At 41.8% G+C, this 23,531-nt stretch overlaps 1 protein-coding gene across 5 annotated transcripts in view; it reads left to right on the forward strand.

The window, feature by feature from the left end:
- The window catches only part of APBA1 (amyloid beta precursor protein binding family A member 1), a 98,562-nt gene that overhangs the window by 39,762 nt on the left and 35,269 nt on the right, over positions 1 to 23,531 (forward strand). For all 5 annotated transcript variants that reach the window (XM_074855677.1, XM_074855681.1, XM_074855679.1 and 2 more), the window contains one exon: positions 17,323 to 18,527. In XM_074855677.1, coding sequence (XP_074711778.1) covers positions 17,376 to 18,527 — 1,152 coding nt within the window. In that variant the 5' untranslated portion in view covers positions 17,323 to 17,375. The remainder of the gene's footprint in view (positions 1 to 17,322; positions 18,528 to 23,531) is intronic.

Raw genomic sequence — 23,531 nt, forward strand, 5'->3', positions numbered from 1 at the left:
CCTTTTTCTAGCTTTCAGTGTTTTCATTTATGGTTACACACTATCCCCTTGAGAAAATCATCAGCCTTGTACGTGCTAATTTGCATTCTCCTCAATGACTTTGCACATCAGTATAACTGATGCAGAATGTTTGCTGCTTGCTTCCAGACTGTCTGATTTAAATACTTGGTATTTTTTTTTATATACTCTGGCATCATACCAATGTGTGCAAAAACCTACTGCCAGACTCTCCAGTCCAGTTTGAGCTATGCAAGGAAAAACTATTTTTACGCTTTGGGTTTTTTGTAACCTGCTTTTAAGAGAAAGGTTTTGAATGCTTGCCTCTGCCTTAGAGCTTTGTGGGGGTGTGTTTGCTTCTGTAGTATTTCTCATGTTTGTGGCTGTGAGTAGCTTAAATATGCTGGGTTTGCAAAGACATGCCCAGAGAGCAGCATGGGAGGACATCATGAGATTCATTTTCATGTGAATGTCAGAGGTTTTGTGATGTTGGAGTTCATTCCTCTGTTGCATGTTTGCTCCATGAAATCCCTAGTTAGAAGGTTTGCAGGAAAATCTAAATGGTCTGTTCCATGTCAGTGGAACTGCTTTTGAGGAGTCAGGACATGACATAATTCGATCCATTCCCATTCTCTGACCCATAGTGTCCTGCAACTTTTCCTGTATGTGTCGGAATGCCTGTCTCATTGGATTAAAATAACCTTCTGACGTCAAATTTCACCAGTACCTTCCAAATGCCTGTTATGCACTTGTAGTCTCTTGGTTTGTACATTTATCTTCCAGCCTGATCTGAGGTTTGCACATACATGCTTTGATTAATGTGGATTGGACGCACTGCTTATCTCCACTTTGGAGCTGGTAATCGCTTAGAGTGTGTGAAGTCGTTAGTATAAAGATATTTGAACCAAATTTGATACTGAGCTTTACAATAGCTGAATGTTAGTAAGTGAAATAGTAAACAATTTAGTTTTATATGGAACACCTTACTTTGTTACTGGAGATAATTCTGAAAATATCACTGAGAAGGGAATAGGTCACATAAGTTCTGGAATTTAGTTTTTGTTTTGATAAATATAATTCTACAAACAAATTACATCAGAAATGTCTGTATTTGCGAGGGTCATTCCTACATATTAACAGAAATTATAGGCAAATCTTGTGTTGGCTGTTACTAGTCTGAATACAGATTCATACATCACTCCATTTTTCCTGAAAGAGGTTTACACATTTAACAATCCTCTTGTGATGCAGCTAGCTATAAAAATACATTTCCAGTGGATGCAGGCTTGAAAAAAGGGCTTTTGTCTGGGATAGAGTTATAGAAGCTACATCTTCAGCACTGAGCTTAGTTTCAGCTCATTTTTTGTAGAATCCTAGAATGGTTTGGGTTGGAAGGGACATTTAAAGATCATCTAGTCCAATCTCCCATGTTGTCACAAGGATCATATAATCTGGGGACTTGACCTGTGGACAGCGTTGCCTTGTTCATATTGCCAGATGACACACTACTGTAATCTTAGTTGACAAAAAGTGAGATGTGGTTATATTAAAGCAGCTATCTGTGTGCATTTCTTAGCACAGAACACACAGAAGAGTAAAAGGATTCAAACACCGCTTTAAAAAAGTTAGTACTATTAAAAAAGACATGCATCTTTGTCAAATCTTAAGTAATATTGAAAGACATCACTGTCATTAGCCCTAGTTTGCTTCATAGACAAGTCTTTTCTACTTGTGCCTTTCCTGAGGGTTTTTTTTGTTTGTTTTGTTTTCAAACGTTTGGTCTTTCGGCAAAGCTACTTGGGATAACTTGTGTGGCAAAGTATTCTACTTTTAAGCGTTCATCTAGTGGTGGATGTTTTTCTTTTGGAAAGGTACAGCCTGTCTTTTGATATCCTGTTAGATTATTTTGGTAGAATTTGAAACGGAATCTCTGACTCTTATCTTCCACAGTAAGAGTAAGAGATGCAAAAGTTAAAACTCACAGGAAAATATTTTTGAACATGAAATATTTTTCAAAATCCATTTATGTCCATCAGTGATTGTTAAGCCAGCGTAACAAAGAAGAAAAGAAAGAAGAAAGAGTTTTGAGAAGCAGTTTTGAGTGGCGTGGTTTTCCTCTCATGGCAAAACATCATAAATGGTTTCAAGTTCTGCACAACGAGCCATGCTCCTTCATTCTGCATAAAGGGTTGTGGGGATGCGTGAGAGAGCAACAGAGCAATTGGTGCTGCTGGTTCAGGGGTGAATTTTTTCTGTTGGACACTACTGCATTTCCTTCCTGTGGGACATTACTGTTGGACATTACTGCAGTTTTCTTCCAGCGGTTCAGAGGTAAATTTACTTACAGAAGTGCAGTGTTGAGAGGTGTTAGATCAGACCCTTCTGGCAAATTACAATGCCTTATTAAGGCCTGTAGGTGGGGGTTTTTTGAGAATTACCTCAAGGCTACTCTGAAGGCCATAATTTTGTGCTTGTACAAGTGGAAGAGTCATTAGACTGTGCGCAGCTTCATCTTGCCAGCACCAGTAGTCGTTTTAGGGAGTGGTACGAGTATGCTTAGGAGCCTGTAAACAAACCAACATGTGGACAGAGTTGCTCTAGAATTACAGGGTGAATTTTTTTTGGTCTGTAATATGGATAAGATGGTTTACTGGTCCACTTGGTCCTAATCAAAAATCTGTGTGCATGCATGCAGACTAGTGCTTACCTTTCAGGAACAACAGCATAAGAGAGTTAACTCAGAAAACTATTTTGTTCTTCAAGTAGTGAAAAACGCCCTCTTGACCATAACTGAAGTGTTACATTGGTTACAACTGGTACACTCTACTCTTGTACCCTGTGTGTTTGCATGGCAAGGTTTTTGGCAAACAGGGTGGCTTCTGTGAGAAGCTGCTAGAAGCTTCCCCCATGTCCAACAGAGCCAGTGCCAGCCACGTCAAAGCCGAGCCCATCAGCAATGGTGGTAGTGCCTCTGTGATTGGGTATTTAAGAAGGGGAAATGCTGCACAACAGCAGCTGAAGGAGAGGAGTGAGAATATGTGAGAGAAACCACTCTGCAGACACCAAGGGCAGTGAAGGAGGAGGGGGAGGAGGTGTCCCAGGTGCCGGAGCAGAGATTCCCCTGCAGCCCCTGGTGAAGACCATGGTGAAGCAGGCTGTGCCCCTGCAGCCAAAGGAGGTTAATGGAGGAGCAGATATCCAACTGCAACCCCACACCAGATCAGATGGACATGCCCGAAGGAAGCTGTGATCCCATGGAAGCCCACACTGGAGCAGGCTCCTGGCAGGACCTTTGACCCCATGGTGGAGAGAGGAGCTGTGGTGGTTTAGCCCCTGCCAGGGTCTGAGACCACGCGGCTGCTGCCCCTCTCCCACAAAGGGAGTGAAATACAAAGCCCCGGGGCTGAGATAAGGAGAGGTTTAATACAACAGAGCAACAGCAACACAACAAACAGCAACAATAAGAATAACAGTGATAACAATGAACAGAGCAAAGTATATCTACCAATACAGGAGTGAGAGGAGCAGATGTATAAAACCACGCGCCCCGCGCTCCCGCGCCAGGATGTGACGTCCGCATGGTATCTGAATAACCTGGCTAGAGCTCCCCCCCCCACTGCTGGGGAAACTTAACACTATCCTGGTTAAACCAGAACAGGAGCCCACAATGAAGCAGGTTTGCTGACAAGATTTGTGACCCTGTGGGGACCCACCCTGGAGCAGTCTGTTCCTGAGGGACCCATGTGAGGGACTCACGCTGGAGCAGTTCATGAAGGACTGTAGCCCATGGGAAGGACTCTCGTTGGAGAAGTTCATGGAGAACTGTCTCCTGCAGGAGGGACCCCACGCTGGAGCAGGTAAAGAGAGTGAGGAGGAAGGAGCAGCAGAGACAATGTGTGATAAACTGATGATAACCCCCATTCCCTGTCCCCCTGTGCCCGGGAAGGAGGTAGAGAAGTTGGGAGTAAAGTTAAGCCCGGGAAGAAGGGAGGGGTGGGTAGAAGGTGTTTTTAAGGTTTATTTTATTTCTCATTATCCTACTCTTATTTGATTGGTAATATTAAACTAATTTCCCCAAGTTGAGTCTGTTTTGCCCATGATCACAGAATCATTCAGGTTGGAAAAGACCCTTGGGATCATCAAGTCCAACCACCAGCCCAACTCTACAAAGTTCTCCCCTACACCATATCCCCCAGCATCTCATCTAAACGACCCTTAAACACACCCAGGGGTGGTGACTCCACCCCCTCCCTGGGCAGCCTATTCCACTGTCTGACCACTCTTTCTGTGAAAAATTTTTTCCTAATGTCCAGTCTGAACCTCCCCTGTTGCAGTTTAAAGCCGTTCCCTCTTGTTCTGTCACTAATTACCTGTGAGAAGAGACCAGCACCAACCTCTCTACAATGTCCTTTCAGGTAGTTGTAGAGAGTGATGAGGTCTCCCCTCAGCCTTCTCCTCCTCAAACTAAACAGTCCCAGCTCCTTCAATCTCTCCTCATAGGATCTGTTCTCCAGGCCCTTCACCAGCTTCGTTGCCCTCCTCTGCACTCGCTCCAGCACCTCGATATCTCTCTTGTATTGAGGTGCCCAAAACTGGACACAATACTCCAGGTGTGGCCTCACCAGTGCAGAGTACAGGGGGACTGTCACCTCCCTACTTCTGCTGGTCGCACCATTGCTGATACAAGCCAGGATGCCGTTGCCTTTCTTGGCCACCCGGGCACACTGCTGGCTCATGTTCAGCTGCTTGTCAGTTAGAACCCCCAGACCCTTCTCTTCCAGACAGCTCTCCAGCCACACCTCCCCAAGCCTGTAGCCATGCAGGGGGTTGTTGTGGCCCAAGGGCAGGACCTGGCACTTGGCCTTGTTGAAGCTCATCCTGTTGACATTGGCCCACCGATCCAATCTATCCAAGTCCCTCTGTAGAGCCTCCCTATCCTCATGCAGATCGACACTCCCGCTTAACTTGGTGTCATCTGCGAACTTACTGATGATACACTCTATGTCCTTATCAAGATCATCAATACAGATGTTAAATAGAAATAGTCCCAACATCAAGCCCTGAGGAACACCACTTGTGACTGGCCACCAGCTGGATTTAACCCCATTGACCACCACTCTCTGGGACCATCCAGCCAGCCAGTGCTTGATCCAGCAGACCGTACGCTCATCCAGGCCATGGGCAGCCAGCTTTTCTATGAGAATTCTATGGGGAACTGTGTCGAATGCTTTTCAAAAATATCCACAGCTTTTCCCTTGTCCAATAGTCGGGTCATCTTGTCACAGAAGGAGATCAGGTTTGTCAGACAGGACCTGCCTTTCATAAACCCATGCTGACTGGGCCTGATCCCCTGGTTGTCCATCATACGACTTTTAATGGCACTCGAGATGACCTGCTCCATGACTTTCCCTGGCACCAAGGTCAGACTGACAGGTCTATAGTTTCCTGGATCCTCCTTTCTGCCTCTCTTGTAGGTGGGTGTCACATTTGCCACCCTCCAGTCCAATGGGACCTCCCCAGTTAGCCATGATTTCAGGTAAATCATGGAAAGCAGCTTGGTGAGCACATCTGCCAACTCTTTCAGCACCCTTGGGTGTAACCCTCCCGGTCCCACAGACTTGTGTGCATCCAAGTGGTGTAGCAGGTCTCTGACCACCTCCTCTTCAACTGTGCTGACCTCACTCTGCTTCCCCTCCCCATCTCCCAGCTCATGAGGCTGGGTGTCCAGGGAACAGCCAGTTCCACTGCTAAAGACTGAGGCAAAGTAAGCGTTGAGCACCTCAGCCTTTTCCTCATCCTTTGTTACTCTGTTTCCCTCTGCATCCAATAAAGGAGGGAGAGTTTTCCCTAATCCTCCTGTTGCTGGTAATGAATTTATAGAAACATTTTTTATTATCCTTAACAGCTGTAGCCAGGTTGAGCTCTAGCTGCGCTTTGGCTCTCCTAATGTTCTCCCTGCATAACTTCACTACATCTTTATAGTCTTCATGAGAGACCTGGCCCCTCTTCCAAAGGTCATAGATTCTCCTTTTGTTCTTGAGATCCAGCCAAAGGTCCCTGTTTAGCCAGGCCGGTCTCCTTCCCCTCCTGCTTGTTTTTCGGCACACGGGAATAGCGTGTTCCTGTGCCTTTAAGACCTCTCTTGCAGTATGTCCAGCCTTCCTGGACTCCCATTTCCTTCAGGGCAGCCTCCCACAGGATTTTGTCAACCAGTCTTTTGAACAGGTCAAAGTTAGCACTCCAGAAGTCTAAGGTGACAGTTTTACTAACCCCTCTCTTTGTTTCTCCAAGGATCAAAAATTCAATCATCTCACAATCACTGCACCCTAGACAGCCTCCAACCTTTACCTCCCCCACAAGCTCTTCCCTGTTCACAAGAAGCAGGTCCAGGAGGGCACCTTCCCTGGTCGGCTCACTCACCAGCTGTGTGAGGAAGTTACCCTCCATACATTCCAGGAACCTCCTGGATTGTTCCCTCTCTGCTGTGTTGTGATCCCAGCAGATACCTGGGAGGTTAAAGTCCCCCACAAGAACAACAGCAAGTGACCGCGAGATTTCTCCCAGCTGTTTATAGAAATCTTCATCCACCTCACTGCTTTGGTTGGGAGGTCTATAGCAGACTCCCACAGCAAGATCTGCTTTCTTGGCCCTTAATCTACTCCAAACACTCTCAACCCCATTATCACTATACTTGATTTCTGAGCTCTCATAGCATTCTCTTACATATAGGGCCACTCCACCACCTCTCCTTCCCTGTCTGTCCCTCCTGAAGAGCTTGTAGCCATCGATTGCAGCACTCCAGTCGTGTGAGACATCCCTCCATGTTTCTGTGATATCTACTAGTTCTCGTGCTGCATCATGGCTTCAAGCTCGCCCTGTTTGTTGCTCATACTGTGTGCATTGGTATAGATGCACTTGAGATGAGCTAGTGAATCCAACACCTTTTTGTGAGTGTGGGCCCCATTCCCTACCAGACCCTTCTCAGGTGCTTCCACGGTCCCTAAACATCTTTCCCTTCTCTCAAATGAAGTGGCAGAGGGAGAGCCCTCACCAGTCCACCATCCTTCAAGCTTTGGCATGCTTCCCTTGAGCTTGTTCCTAACAGGCCCAGTTATCTCCCCCTCCCCCCTCATATCTAGTTTAAAGCCCTGTCAATAAGCCCTGCCAACTCCTGCCCCAGAATCCTTTTCCCCCTGTGGGACAGCTGCATCCCACCTGTCTCATTTGTCGCCAGCAGACAAGGTGCCTTATAAGCCTCGCCATGGTCAAAGAACCCAAAATTCCGACGGTGGCACCAGTCTCTGAGCCACATGTTAATCAGATATGTTTTCCACCCTCTATCAGTAGTTTTCCCTTCCACTTGAGGGATTGATGAAAACACGACCTGAGCTTCCGAGCCTTCAATTAGCCACCCCAGTGCCTTGAAGTCCTTTTTGAGTGACTTAAGACTCTACCACCTCATTGTTACCTGCCTGGATAACCAACAAGGGATAGTAATCAGAGGGTCGCACCAGAGCAGTGACCTTCCTTTTAATATCTCTGACCCAAGCCCCAGGGAGGCAGCAGACCTCTCTAAGGTATGGGTCTGGTCGACATATGGGCCCCTCTGTACCCCTCAGAACAGAGTCACCCACTACAATTAACCTCCTTTTCTTCTTACTTGAAGAAGTCGCAAGTCTTGGGGCTGAGGGACAAGCTGTGAATGACTAACTAGATGGGTCCTCATTTCCATCTTCATTTGGCTGGCCGTCTAGTTCCAAAGCCTCATACCTATTGTATAATGACAACTGGAAAGGTGAGGGGGGTCGAGAAGGTTTTCGCTTGCCTTTCCGAGGAAGGACCTGACTCCATTCCCCCCTGTCCCCCACAAGCCCTCCTTCTGCCTGGTGAGAGGAGGGGAGGGAGTCATGTATTTCTTGTAGAGCCTCTACCTGCTGCCTTTGTCTCAGAGTGTGGCTCTACCAGTCAGTCTCATTTTCGCACTCTTTGATCGTTCTCAACCTTTCTACCTCCTCCCTCAGTTCAACCACCTGCCTGAGCAGATCATTTACTTGATCACACTGCACACAGTGTCTCTGACTCCATCCGATTGAAGTGCCAGGCTCAGGCACTCTCAGCAGGCAGAGACCTACACAGCCACCTGTTTGTGCAGGACCTCTGTCTGGGTTCCCACATTCCTCATCACTCTGCCTCTTGGCCCTGTTGTGACCATGTTCTTCTCTCTGGCCGGGAGGGAACCAATCCCTGTGTGCTGTTTCCCACACGCTGTGCTCTCACTTCCCTGCAGTGCCGTTCCTTCCCTCCCCTTTCTCTGGCACTGGTCAATTGCTTGCAGGGATCAAAAGTGCCTTGTCCAGTGGCAGAGACTCAGCCCTGCTCTACAAGCTGCCTCAGGGCACTCACAGTCAAGTACTGTACAGATTTAGTAAAGATTCATTTTTAAAAATTGTACCTATAACAGAGACTGCAGCTAGTCTGACATTGTAATATTGATCTTAAATGTTGTTGTATTTTGAAACTGCTTATATACTGTTTCAGTTTCTCTTTCTCCTTTGGAAATTGATTTTATTATTAAACATGATTTAAATACTAGAATAACAATTCCAGTGGTCAAAATCTTAGATTATCTGGCTGCTAATTAAAGATGCAATCCATAATACACCCAGGAATAAAACCAGCAGTAACTGTCAGAGAATCACAGTAAGGTGGAAGAGAACCCCAAATTTACACAGCTTAGCTGTTACAGGACTTTTACTTACAACACTTAATCTTTCTGGTTGTTGAGACCAGTCAGATTTATTCCCTCAATCAATTACAATCTGGGATTTGTGATTTTTTTTTTAAGCGTCTTCTGTCTAGTGTGTCTAATTTTTATACTTTATGACAGAGGTTGCCTGTGGATCCTTGTCAAGATTTTTCTCTATTGCTTTTGGTTCCTCTCCTCTGTTTAGGCCATAATATCAGTTAATCTTTGTCTGGCAGCAGATGGATGGCTTCAGATATTCCTGGAGTCCATTGCCTCTGTTTCTTGTGTAGGCAGGACTTCAGTGTTAAAAGGTGATGGGAAAGGTCTGTTCCTTTTCTGATCAGAGCACTCTCTTTCTCCAGTGCCCTAAAGCATTATGAGATTTGGCCTGTCTGCACTGGAGATTAGTGAATGGTGTTTCTTGTTCAAGTTTAAATTTTAGTTTTGAATAAGATGGTAATTGTAAAGGGAGAAGAGTGGTTTTTGAGAGCTCATTAACTCTGGTAATTCTAGATCTGTTTACTATTAACAGAAGTTTGGGGTTCTTTTATGTCAGGTACAGATTTCTCTCAGCTCCCCTCTCTTTTCATGGGGGCATGCATGGGCCTGGTGGAAGGAGAGCCATGGGAAGGAAGTGAAGGAGCTGGGTTTTTTTTATCCTGTGTCTATTATGTTGGCTTCATTGTTGACTGCATACTGGTCATCAGCTGTTCAGTGTGCTCAGGTTCAATGGAACTGGAAACTGATTTTTTTTTTCCCCCAGATGCTCAGTTTAATAATTTGCATGCCTAAAGCTGATTATTACTTTTCTAAAAAAAATTCTCATTAATTGAATACTTGCAAAATACTGCTTCTTATCTGTTTTAAGCCCATATTAAAAACAGGTAGAGGTGATTTGTATAGGCAGTAAGTAATTTCTGGTTTTGATAAGCTGTTAAATCTGTAAATACAATAATTTATCATTTTATTCCTAAAGTACTTTTCAGATCTTATGAAAAGATTTATCAGATATATTGCAATTTTTTTAAACTGGCCCTTTGTAGTTTCACTAGTTTATGGGCTGCAGTAGATGAAATGGAAAAGTGCTTCTGAAGACTTGAAGCAAGGGTGAAGTTGTGTTATCAAAACAAAAAGTTCAAGAACAAAAGTAGGTACATAGAATTTTAAAATGAAGAGTTAAAAATACTGTTGAGCAAGAACATGGTATGGTCCTAGTACTCTATTACCTGGTGAGTGATGATACTTCCAGACTCCACAGGAGAATTGTGTGACTTGTTCAGGTTTCTTTAGTTATGATGTCAATTCAATTTAAAGAGATATTTGGGGGCTGATATAAACAATTTTGAAATTGGAAGCAGAAATTCAAATTAATTCCCTGTAATCACAGAGTTAGTCTGAGATGATGTGGTTTAGGAAGTCTACTGCTGACACATGTTCACCCTTTCCACCACAGAATTTTATACCTTGGTGAGAGCCAAAGTAGATTTAGAAACAGCACAAAGCTGGAATTTGATGCATGATTTGGCTTTAAGTTAGTCAGGTACACACTGCAACTTAATCCAATTCACTTCCTTTGCAGTGTGGCTTGTATACTCTCTTCATTATTGTTCCATATGGATCTCTGGTGTTAATAACATAATGTTTAATTGAGTTATATATGGGGAAGTTTGTAGCTACTCATATCTAAACAATAGATGTAATTATGTCTTCCCAAGACATAGGTTTTGTTTATTTTTCTGCTGCTGACTTAAATCCTGTGATGGTCCTGTTCTAGTAGCTCAGTGGTTCTTTAGTCATAAATTCATAGGTTTGCTTTTTTTTCCTCTGTTGTGCCCAAAATTTGACTCCTTGTGTGCTTTCAGTTGTGGGGAAATGTGAATGTTAAGCTAGAGTCTTGTGCCACAGCGCTTGATCTTTGGCTAGTTGTAGCTCTTGTTAGACATGGGACTTCTTTTAGGTGCCATGGCTGAGATGATGTTATAAGCTTGGGCCAACTCTTTTTTAATAGCAGTATTTCCTTATTTTTTGTTAGGAATTTGTGTACTCTTTTAGGCTAGTTATGGTCAGAAAGGAGTGATACTGGTAGAAGCTAGCCCCTTTTGAAATTTACAAAATTTACTAGAAAACAAAAGGCTTTTCAGTTGAACACGAAGTAGTTTGTGTTTTAAAATTTGCTCCTGCTGAGTTCAGAAGCAGAACTGGGTCTCAGAAATGGAAGCTTCCAAGGTTATTATGAACAAAATTGGAATAAAAGACTTTGCAGAAGATATTAAAGGCAGATTGTAATGTCGAAACTAATGTGTTTAACTTGTTTAAAATATTACAGCGATACAAGGGTTCCACAAGCACTTGTAGAAAATACTGTGTGCAGATCAATATTGTGCATGCAGCTTTTCTACTTGACAGTTGCAATATTATGAGGGTTCGTAGTTGTTCAGCTTCATCAGTATAAACCATTGTGTGTATGAGTGTGCACGTGGTGGGGTGTTAGTGTCACTTTCCAGGTGCTGCTTTCACTGACTGGCAAGAAACATACCTTTCACAACTTTTTTTGTTTAAAGGTGTTTTGCATGAGCTTATATAGCACGTGGCAGCAGAAGCAGCCAGGTTTCCCAGTTCAGAAAAGAGAGAGTCATCTAACATAGGAGAGGTGGGGAATTCTCACTAAGGGGGCACTGCATATGCTGTTAAATTCTCAGCTATTTTATACCATAGTGTTATCAAAACTTGGTAAATGAAGAACTTTCTAACACTCAGTTTAGCATTAGAAAGCAGGCATTACTTTGTGGGGTGCCGGGTGCATGGGGGATGGTTCCTCCTAACACGCACACTGAAAGACAAAGGCACAGTCGTTATATACATTAAAAGAAATAAATATTCATGTAATTTCTGAGAAATACTTGCCTATTTCCAGGAAATCTAGTGCATATGTTAATACATTGGGCAAGCCTGCTGAAATTGGGGAAGGGTCTCTGGTGGTCATTTTGAGGTAAAGACCCTGGCTGAGTTTACCCATATATGGTAACTCCAGGTTTGGATCACTCTTTGGCACGCAGCCTCACTTATCTTCAAAGTTTATACAAAGGGGCCTGTTATGGTTTGGTTTGCTTCTTGACACTTACCTTGTCTGTTTGGCATGCAGACTCCCTTACCTTCAAAGTTTATACAGTTATACAAAGGGGCTTGTTGTTTGTATACTAAGTTTTTGGTATCAGTAGGGGTTCTTAAAAAAAAGTATCTTGAAGATGTGTCTCAGAGACATATGTTTGCTAAAAGACTATGCTGGTCTTTTGAAAAGTAGCTTGTGTTCGTATGTCTTGTTGAGTGTCCTGGTTTCGGCTGGGACAGAGTTAATTTTTGTTCTTAGTAGCTAGAATAGTGCTGTGTTTCGGATTCTGTATCAGCGAGCAGCAACAGCAGCAAGCAGCTTTGTGGTGTTTGGCTGCCCCTCAGGTTTAAACCACAACATCGGGATAACTGTATCTGTACCAGTGAAACATTGGTGTATTGCTGGAGTCTGGCAAAACATAGGTGCTTTGTGAAATTCCTCAGAGAATGTGCCAAGACAGCTTGCACTTGGGATGGGATGCCTTTGCAAATTCAGTCAGAGGTCTCTCTGCTTCCAGTGTGATTTGGAGTTATGGGTAAATATGTTTGAAGAATAGCTATTTTTTTTATGGAAGACATTGTTAAATATGTCTGAAATTTTTAAGGGAAGACAAAACTGGTTTTGCTTACATGGTTAACTAGTATACCAACTTTTCTCTTGCAAAAGTTCTACAAAATAAGAGGAAACAGTTATACTTCCCATAAATGCAAATAATAATTAAAAAAAAAGTATGTAGGTAAATACCCCTCGCAGTGATACAAGCTGGGGCTGGTGGGGCCAAGGACCAGCTCTGGGGCACGGCCCAGGCAGCAAAAAAAGGGACAGCAGTGCCTGGAGCGGTGTGAATAGTACACAGCCCTGAGAGCAAGGGGAGGACAGGGACTGTCCCCTCTGCTCAGTGCCTTTCAGACCCCACCTGAGTACTGCCTCTGCTTTGCATCCCCAATACAGGAATGACACTGACAAACTGGTGGAAAGTGAGGGGAGGCCACAGAGATGGTGGGGCTGGAGCCTTTGCCCTGTGAGGAGAGTCTGCAAGGACCAGGGCTGGTTCAGCTGGGAGGATCAATAGCTTCCAGGTCATCCCAACAACAGCCCAGGGAATGGAGGAGATGCAGTTGTGGTCTTCACAGTAGTGTGTGACAGGAGAGTGGATTAGAGACAGCTGGCACGTGCTGAAACAGGGGAAATTCGAACTGACTATAAGGAATAAACATTTTCCTCAGAAGGACTGCCCAGCAGTGGCACTGAGGCCCAGACGGGTTGTGCCATCTCCAGCCTTGGAGGTTATCAAGCCCCAACTGGGTAAGGCCCTGAGTAGCCTGATCTGAGCTCCGACCTGGCTGTGCTTTGGGCAGGGCTTGTAGTGGAGACCTCCTATGGTCCCTTCCTAACTGAGTTATCCTGTTATCCTATATGTGACAAAACCCAGCATGTGTGTGTGTGTGTAGGTGTAGCTGGCACACAGCTTTGTTCTAAGACAGTAACAGTAGTATGCATACCTATCAAAGAGTGTGATCTTTTATTCCAAAAAGTCAGGGTTAGACTGTGGAAATATGATGCATAGTGCTCTTACAAAGTAAACACTAAAAGGCATATTTGGAATAATAATGATTTTTTTTAAAAAGCTTCATTTCGGCCTCCATGCATAAGAAAGCAAACAATTATACAACTGGACTTGGGAAACAACAAATCTGAACACTCACATTTTAACCTTTTCTTATTGCATGTCTTTTCCTGAGTGGCACTGGGGCATGGGTGTTGTGGTCTTGCTCCAAGGTGATAGTATGCCCTTTGGTAGTGTTTTAAATACTTCATTTTTTAATAAAAAGTAGCACAGGAAAATCCTTAAACTTGAAACTTTTTCTTTATGTTGCTTGAGAAATATGTGCAGAAGTTTAATTTTTCTTCTTTACAGGCAGGAAGGTAGTTTAACCTTCAGCAAAGAGCTAGTTGCAGTAGTAATACAACCTCTGATTTCTCTGTTTTGGAGACAGATTCATCCATCAAGTCCTGACTGCAAAGCTAAGAGTGCTTACAGAGCACTTTCCGATATATGTTTGATTACTGGAGCACAGCTGCTGTTCTGGGTAATTAATGTGAGAGTATAATATCTTTCAGATGGGTGCTGTGTCTTTATTTCCAAGGTCAGATGACCTCTCTTGCTTATATTCTCTTCTGCCTATGGCATTTTATGTAGGTTATTGATTTTTGTTTGCTTGCTGGAAATAAAGTGCTGTTTGAAGGCCTGGTGAGAAAAATCAGGCAGACCTTGTATTTGCTTGAGGGAGATGCTACTAAGAATTAAAAAAATGTGTGTTTTAGTAGTCTTCCAGCTACCATGTATGAAAAGGGTTTTAGTGCTTCTAACCCCCAACCTTAATAGGTGGTTCTTTAAATTACTGTCCTAAAGACTGATTGTTAAATAGTCAAATAAATGTAGTGGATTTAGAAGCTTACCTTTCATTGAAGGTTATTTGGGCTTAGGTGACCTAAGGGCATTTATTCAGATCTACAGTTTTGTAAGTAAACTTATCTTTTAACAATTAAAATGTCTCTTTTTTTGAAAATTTCAAAATACATTTGAAAATAATATTTTATTGTTTACAAAATTAAAAACTGAAATTGAAATTATTGGAGTAAGGGCAAACAGAAGAGGACATTTTTTCAGCAAAAAGCTTTAAGTTTCCTTCTTACCCCTCAAAAGACACAACCTTGAAAATTTCAGGATATCAATATTTGAAATTAACCTGAGATCATTCTTGAAATGAGGTCAGTTTTACAAGTGGACCTTTAGAAACTCAGCTTTCAAAACTTTCAGTTTCCAAAAGGAAGATGTTTGGGCTCTCAGGTGGGTTTTAGCAATATTTTGTATGGTTTGTAATCTCCGTAACTTGTTTCTCACAGCTAGACATGTCAGTGATGCTGTTTGTCCATAGGATGCATTATGTTGCAAGCCTGTATTGAGAATTCTGAAACACGATTGCATTTTTTCAGATACTACCAGAACTTATTTGTCACAAATATTGTGGCATTTGGTACCTTATTTGACTTGAGGTATAGGTAGTTTTCATACAGTTGAATTTTGTCTTCTTTTCTAACAACATAATTCAGTTAAAGATGTGTCAAGATACATGTGATAAAGATTTAAGAAAGTTGGTCATCATCTTGTGTTTATGTATAACTTAATTTTCTTTCAACTAGTAGTGCCCTTTTTCCTGTGGGTGCGAGTCAGGGGCTACTCTGAATGCAACAGATTTAAGGTTGAATTTTTAAACAGTCCTCTATTTTAGCCTAATGTCTATGTGCAAAGCAATGGAAATTTTATAAATTACTTCAATGGAAGCAGGAAATCCTGCTTGGGATGGACTTTTCAAAGGACTGTTATGCCTTGGCATCTTCACCCTTCTTTTTATGGGCTTAAAATGGAAGGCTCTCTGATATTATTGTTCTTGTTTACTTAAATAATATATCATATGCTGTGGAGAGTGTTTAGTTTGTTAGTTCTGGCACACACCTGCATACACACCTGTATTCTGCCCACTTTTTCCTGATTTCTTGGAAGTCTTAACTGGAAAAGACTGTACCTTGTCACTGAAGGCTTCTTACTAACATACCTTCTTTAGCTGGAAAAAACAGTTTTTTCATAGTTATTTTGAAAGAGGGTTAGTTTGTGTAAAACATCTTTATCTGTTCAGTTAATGTGATTTATTAGCTATTATTGTACAAGTGTATTTTTTATATACTGTATGATATACTATACATTTTTCTCCCTTGTGATGGGGGTGGGAAAGGCAACTGAGTGGGTATATCACATCCCCTGTCATGCACCAGCCTCTAGGAAGACTGAGTGGCTGTGTGATGCTTAATTGCCATCTGGGATGAAACCACAAGAAAAGAGGTTAAACAGTTTGCAAAAGCTATGTATGAACTTTTTCTGAAAATGAAAAGATCTGTCTGGAACAAGGACCAAGATGTATTTTGTTTCCTTTTTTTTTTTTTTTTTTTTCCAAGGACTCCTAAGTTTTAAAGGCTAGAACATTAGGTATGACAAAGACAAGGAGCGTTCGCTGAGCTGGAAGCTGCACCCACTAGATTTCCCATGGAAGTATAGCGCAAGTAACTCCCACCTAGCCTTGTCTGCCTGTCAGCTTTTCTAATAGTGGGCAACTGAAATTACTGTTGCTTTCTTGTCACAGGAAGTTATTCCAACCGCACTTTAGCACAGAGCTCATTTAGTCAGCAAAGTGTCAGCTGAGCCTCCTTGCCTCAGTTCCATTGATCTTGTTCAAATTCTACTTTACATTCATGTTAATTTTTCTAATTGGTAATTGACGCATTCTTTTATAGATCCTTAAAGTTAGAAGTCTTCCAACAGGTACCTTTTCTTTTAGAACTTATTAATAAGTAACAGGCGAGAACTGTCTTTTACTTATGGATATGTGGCTTGATTTGGGGACCTAAAAGGGTGTAAAATGTCCTTTTTATGATACTACATTTTAAAACCATAGAGCAAGGTTCAAAATAGCTGAAGCTGTTACATAAAAATGAAACCTTCTGAGCTAGATAGGCCTGTTTGCTCTATGAAACTTGTAGAAGCTGTGCTCTATTCTTACGGACTTTTGCCATTTCTGTGGCCTGCATATTTATTACTGTTGGCAGATCTCTCTAGTAATTGTATCATCTTTTGAGAAAGTCAGCAAGGCTAAGATGCTTCACTAGTCTCAATGGTGGTCATGGTTATGAATATTAGTAATGTCTTTTCCATGTTTTAGGAAAGATGTTTGGTGCAGAAGCCATCCTAAGTGATTATAGATACATTCCACAAAGGTAACTATGTTGGATCTAGCTGTCATGTGCTTCTGTAGGGAGAAGGAACAGGTGCTTTGGACACCCGGAGAGTGCAGTTTTATTTCTAATTTTTTTTTTATAAGTGCATAGGGTGGCTAGCTCAGCTGAAGATACCATACTGAAGAAGTGTAGTATGCATAGCTGTCATGTTTGTGAGCAATTGCAGATGAGACTAAATCTGTCATTTTACATTACGGCATCCTTCCTTTGCACCGAGTTGGTGAGCTGTAGAGAGAGGGGTGGAGCAAAGGTGGAATATTTCTGTCATATCTCTACCCTGGCAAAAGTTAGCTTTTCTAACATGTACCTGCCAACATCGTTGAAATGCCACAGCAGTCCACAGAAGCATCTCCAAAGAGTTGCTTGGAAATGGTTCTTCCACAAAGAAATTGTTGTAGAAATGAGAATGACAATCCCCAAGGGGATCGTTGTTGGTTGCTGCTGTTGGAGGTCATTTGCATGGGAGATAATACTGTTGTGCTGGCTGTCGTCTGACTTCAGAGCTGATGAAGTCAAACGTTTGTCCACTGGGGAAGGAAGGGTACCTTTGTTGCTTCTGCTTATTGACTCCACTGTTTTTTTAAGAGTAACGTCAGAGGTTTTTTTTATTTCTTTCCAGCTGTGATAGACAAAATGTCAGTAGAATAAGTGACCTACCCACCAGAACTTGCCATGAACCATTTGGTTGGACCACCTGAGGGGGAGGTAAGTGAAGAGCCAGCAAATGGAGCAGTGAATGAGTCAGTGGAGGCTGACCTGGAGCACTCAGAGGTGGAAGAGGAACAGCGGTATGCAACTCGCTACCCAAGGCATACAAACAGCAGCCAAGGGGTCCTGTCTGGGCAGGAGGAGGAAGGGATGTTAGCTCGGTCAGCCAGCACTGAGAGTGGTTTCCACAATCACACAGATACTGCAGAAGGGGATGTGATAGCCACAGTGGAGGACAGTTATGACACAGAGAGAATTCAGGAAAATGAGGATGAGAGCGCATATGCGGTGCAGTACAGGCCTGAGTCTGAGGAGTACACAGAGAATGCTGAGGCTGAGCATGGTGAGGCCATTCATAATCGAACATTGCCCAATCACTTACATTTCCATTCCATCGAACACGAGGAAGCCATGAACGCAGCCTATTCGGGTTATGTCTATACACATCGGCTCTTCCACCGAGGAGAGGATGAACAGTATGCTGAGCCTTACGCTGACTATGGACTGCAAGAGCATGTGTATGAGGAGATAGGAGATACACCAGACCTCGATGTTAGGGAGGGGATCCAACAGTATGAGCGGGAAAGAGAGGAAGCCGACAATTACCGCAAGGAGGCACTCGGTGCCCGCCTTCACCATTATGATGAACGATCTGATGGAGAGTCTGACAGCCCTGAGAAGGAGGCAGAGTTTGCACCCTACCCAAGAATGGATAGTTATGAACAAGAGGAGGACATTGATCAGATTGTAGCAGAGGTGAAGCAGAGCATGAGCTCCCAGAGCTTAGACAAGGCAGCTGAAGACATGCCAGAGGCGGAGCAGAGTTTGGAGCATGGTCATGCTCTTGCTGGTGGTGGACATGAAAGTAATGGCCAGCTCCCAGCTGGTGCTCGAGTTACATCCAGCTCAGGAGAATCTGTACAGAGATACAGCAAGGAAAAGAGAGATGCAATTTCACTGGCCATCAAGGATATTAAAGAGGCTATTGAGGAAGTGAAGACAAGAACCATCCGTTCTCCTTATACCCCTGATGAACCTAAGGAGCCGATCTGGGTGATGAGGCAGGACATCAGTCCAACCAGGGACTCTGACGACCAGAGGCCACTAGATGGAGATGTGAGTATATAAAATTTTCAGCTCTCAGGTTTTGTCTCCTTCCTTTAATTATTACATACATGACAGTGAAGGAGGGTGCACTTTTTTCTTGTTCTGTGAGTCATCCTTCAGTAAAGTATGTAGTGCTTTGTGTGTTTTAAATTTGTACTCTAGAAAGCATGTAAGAGGTAAGTACGTGTGTTATCAGTGGGCCAAATTTTTCTTTATGAAGCGCTGCTCACCCCAGTTATACTGTACGAGAATTTGTCACATGAAGCTCTTGTTTTTTCTGAAACAAATGCTGTTACATTTTTTACTGCCATGGAATATTTTAGAATAGCTACGGAACACTTCATCTTGTGTTATCTATCTTTGTGTGTTTCTGTTAATTCTGGGTTTCTAAGTTTCATTTTCTGTCACATAACGATCATAACAGTTCCATCAGAAATCTGTTAATATTCTTTATGATGGTATCATAGATCAGATTCATATTCCATAAAATTTGCAAGTTTTTTGTCCACTTGCAGGCTCTAGAAGTGTGTTATGAACCTCAGTATATTATTACTGTAAAGTGTATTTACTTTCCATCACCTAAGTATCAAAGGCCATCATTCAGATTTACAGCATCAGCATTTCTGAAATTCTGTACTTCTGGCATGAGGCTTAACTTGTATCAGAATCAGTTCCCAGTTTGTGGTTCCAGCTGCCTGTATGATAATCTTCACTTGAAGTTTTATGGGTTTTATGGGTTTTCTGCATTTCTAATAAAACAAACTCACAAACAACTGTTAACTGCATTAAATTTATGCCCGATATGAAAAGAACTGGTAGACTAAATTTACTGGCCAAAAATAGTCTATCATATGGACCCATGCTATTATTACAAGGATAACTATACTGCAAACATCTGCTCCATCGTCTTTTTGCTGTGGAATGTTTTTTGTGACCTTTGTTTTTTTGGGAGAACACCAAAAATAGAACTTTCTGTGTGTTGTTTGGTATTTTAAACTGAATTACTGTAATGTTCTAGGAATGCATCAGAACTATCCAAAACACCTCAGCCTCTGCAAAGGGATTTCAGATGGTGAAAAAAGATCATGTCATGTAGATCTATGACAGGCTTCTGATTTTTTTATCTGCCTTCAAAATGATGAAGGCTAATATACTACAAATGGGGAGAGATTTTTGGAGCATGGTGTTTGAGTTGCTGCAAAAACCTGCAAGCTGATTGAGACATATAGCTTCCAGATTTTATTTTTCCTTGAAAACTCTTGAATCACAGTGATGAGTATGTTTGGGTTGGTTTTTTGTTTCTTCATAATTTTACTGAAACTTTTTTTAAAAAAAACCTGTATTTCAAAACATTCTACAAATATTTAAAAAATAATGTCTGTTACAGAGTGGATTAGCAGTCCCATGGATGGCTAAAGCAGTCTTCCCAGATTATTCTATATAGGAGAACAATTATTTTTAACTTAACTTCTTTAAAGATTTCCAAAAGCTCTAATTATTTCTCTCCTCTTTTTCAAATAGATCACATTACTCTTTTGTAGTACATTTTGTTCACCATTTTGTCTGTGTTTCTAAGTGCTGTCTTTGAGAGGATCAAAGAACTTCCTGTTGCTTCACGATGGTCTGATTGTAACACCCAGTACCATGATGGTCTCAGGAACATTAGGTTGAGGATCCTGAGAGCACTGAGTCCTTCCTGAAGGTGCTCCAGCTGCTCTCCAAAATCTTGCCGCACCTTGAAGAATTTAACTTTTCTAAGGTATGCTGGTAGGACTCAGCCTGGTATGTCATATAGTAAACAAAAAAGATGTTTCTGTCAGTCTGTAGTTAGGTATTGAAGTTCACAGGGGTTTCTGGTTTGCATCAAAAATTAATTTCTCATTCAATATTTTTCATAGCCTGTCAGATAAGAACCTGACTGAGATTTTCAGTGCTGGCTGTAATCAAAACAGTGATGTATAATAATAGTATAGTTCAGTGCAAAGATAAATGAGGGATGTAGATGTGCAGACAGTCTGTGTTCTTGGAAAGAGGAAGGAAATTAAGCAAATAGTTTAGAAGATCTGCAGCAGATTGAGGGGAATAGATGCTGTAGAAGAAGGGACTTGGGACTGTATAGGAATTCTGTTTTTCACTGAAGATGAGGTATGTATTTGCTTTACTCGATTCTTTAATTCAGATACCAACTCATGAACAGCCTGCTTTCTTTAACAAAGCATTCCTAGAATTGCTTAGCCATAAACCGGGAAAAATTAGGTTGTGTTGACTAAGTGACCATGAGTGATCAATTGTAATAAAAATACGGTTGAAGCCCATTCATCTAAATGTAGATTTTTCTTCTCTTTCCCTTGGGAAAGAACTAGGATCTCAGACAGGAGCTTTTCAGTGTAACCAGTATATGCCAGAGATGTTATTCAGTCTAATTTGTAACATTGGCCTGGAAATAAGAAGGAATTACATAAATAGAGTGTTTTATCTTTAGGCAGACATAATTTTCTTCCCCCAGAAGTCTCAAGAAGCTACAGATAAGTGATGCAAATTGTGTGCTTTTATTACCTTCAGCTATTTTGCAGTCTACTTTGAAAATTGTCCCCACATTGTTTTATAACAAAACCAGTTTGCTTTTACAGATTGAACTTACTTGAAAATATTTGTAATCATTTTGTGTTGTTCATCATATCATATTGAAACTGGTAAGACTTCTTCAGATCCAAACAGCAGTCACTTTTTATTCAGCTAGGAGCTATCCATGAGAGAGCCATGAAGCCAGGGAGTCAGAAGAATGATTTCCAGTTGAGACTCATTAAATATGACAATCTCCTTCGCCTTTTTTCACAAGAAAGTGACTGTTACTCCTCAGTGCTGAGCATTTGGATGATACATTCACAGCAGAACATTTGGTAGAATATCAGTTGGAAGTGTCCAGAGACTATTTTGAGAAGCTAACAATCCAGAGGTGTTCAGCTAGCATGTGGCTGGGTATAGTCTGGGACTGTTAGGAAAGACATGCAATGACTGATGGTAAGAAAGCTACTGATCACTGTATATGTTTGTTTTTAAGATGCCCTATTTTCAGGTTTATTCACAGTTTACCCAGAATTTCAGTCATCGTTATGTATTTCTCCTCCAAAGAAATGTTTGGTAGGTGTATGAAAAGAAAATTGCTCACAGCCCATGGACAATTCTACTGTAATAAACTCTGGTAGTCCTGTGATGTAGGAGACAGGTAGCAGACTTATATGAAAAAATAAATAGTGTACTGAAGTACCTACTTAATATTTAACAATGGAGAGTATTTGCTGTTGTGTGCCTTGTGTACCCTGATCTAGTGATGCATGCTTTCATTTGAATAAGAGATGGTCTGGACATCTAGTTTGTGGAGAAGGTGGTGTACTTGTGTATTTGATAAAAGCTGAAAAATTCTCTCACTGTCCTTTGAATAAATGCAGTAAGATTTTTTTTTTAAGTTTGCTACACGTATGAGATATAAACAATTGACATATATTTCCAAAACCTGTTTATCAGAAAACTTTTTAAACCAAACCAGACCATCACTTGGATATGCCCTTATGAGGATATCTCGTTCAAATACAATAGCAGTTAGAGCTGCACAGCTGCAAGAAATGTGACATCAGGAAACTGACCCACAAAGGAAAAGACTGTGGAATTGCAGTTAGGTTGTGTTTTCTGAGCATGAAACAGGAGAGAATCTGTTCACATCATACTGAATAATGTTCATAGCTGGAGACCAGCAAAGAGCTTATGGTGTGCACGTGTCTGAGAGTGGTGGAGGAGGATGCCCTTTAGGAAAAGGGGATGTTCTAGATGCACACAGTTATCTCACTGGAAGGGAAGACCCATATCCCATTTAGGAGGCTCTTGCCCATCATTCTTCTCTGTCAGATTCTCCACCAGAAATGTGCTCCACCAGAAGTGTGTTCACATTCCATGAATGTGCCTAGCCAGGCACAGAAATAGTGGTATTTAAAGGTCTAAATAGAAGACATCTGCAGTGCATGGATCTGGACTTGGGGATAAACACATGTGCAAGTGGAAGAGGGAATAGGTTTGTGTAGTAGATATCTCACACTACAATTAAATATTCTGGTGTTTAAACTGTACATAAGGTCTAAAAAAGCATGTTTAAAATGTTATAGAGCTTTGAGAATAGTGGCTTGCTTAGTTGTGGAAGTACAGAGACCTGCTGAGAAAAGCACTCAAAGGCACAAAAGCTCAAGTAGATTTAAAGAGCATGTCTGTCTTACCATGTCCAGAGAAGAGAAGCAGGCTGCCTGCTTCACCTCCGCCATAATCAGGAGAAAACAGTGGTTTGGAGGGAGAAATTCTCCATTTCAGAACAAAACACCATGACCTTCTTGTGAGATCCATTCACTTTTCCATGAGGTTATAGACCTGAAGGCCAAGTTTTGTTGACCTGCAGGTCACAGTTTGTTGCTGTGTGCCAAGACTTTGGTTTTACAAAGCCCTCTCACCAGTGTTCACAGTCTCTGTTCCTCTCCAGACACTTGAGGTGCTGCAATGTTAGAATAAATGCTAATATAATGTAAAACCACATACATGGATGGTTTGGATCTGTGAAGCAGAAATTCAGAGCTGAAGACAAACCTTTCAGGTAAAACAGAACTGAGCTGCATTGTTTTGCTTCTCTGTTCTTTTTCGTTACATACATTTTATTTCAACCTTTGAGTTCTCAGTTGCAGGATTTTCTCAATTCCGATAACTCCAGAAGTGTTTTCATGGAGATGGGTTTGCTTCACTTTTTCCACAGCAGGAGTAATGTATTATTAACAAGGCAATAGAGAAGTCTGTTTTAAATAATTAAGCAGGTTTTAGTAATAGATGAACTAAGGGGGAAAAAAGAGAAAGAAAATAAATGAAATAAAGATGAGTTTGTTTTGATAGGATATTGTTTTCTTTTTCTGAGCAGACCTTTTAAAACTGTTGGTTGAGCACACAGAATACAGGTAATCTTTCCATCACCTATGCAAGTCT

The sequence above is a fragment of the Strix uralensis genome, chromosome Z (genome assembly GCF_047716275.1).
Source record: "Strix uralensis isolate ZFMK-TIS-50842 chromosome Z, bStrUra1, whole genome shotgun sequence".
Taxonomy (NCBI): Eukaryota; Metazoa; Chordata; class Aves; order Strigiformes; family Strigidae; genus Strix; species Strix uralensis.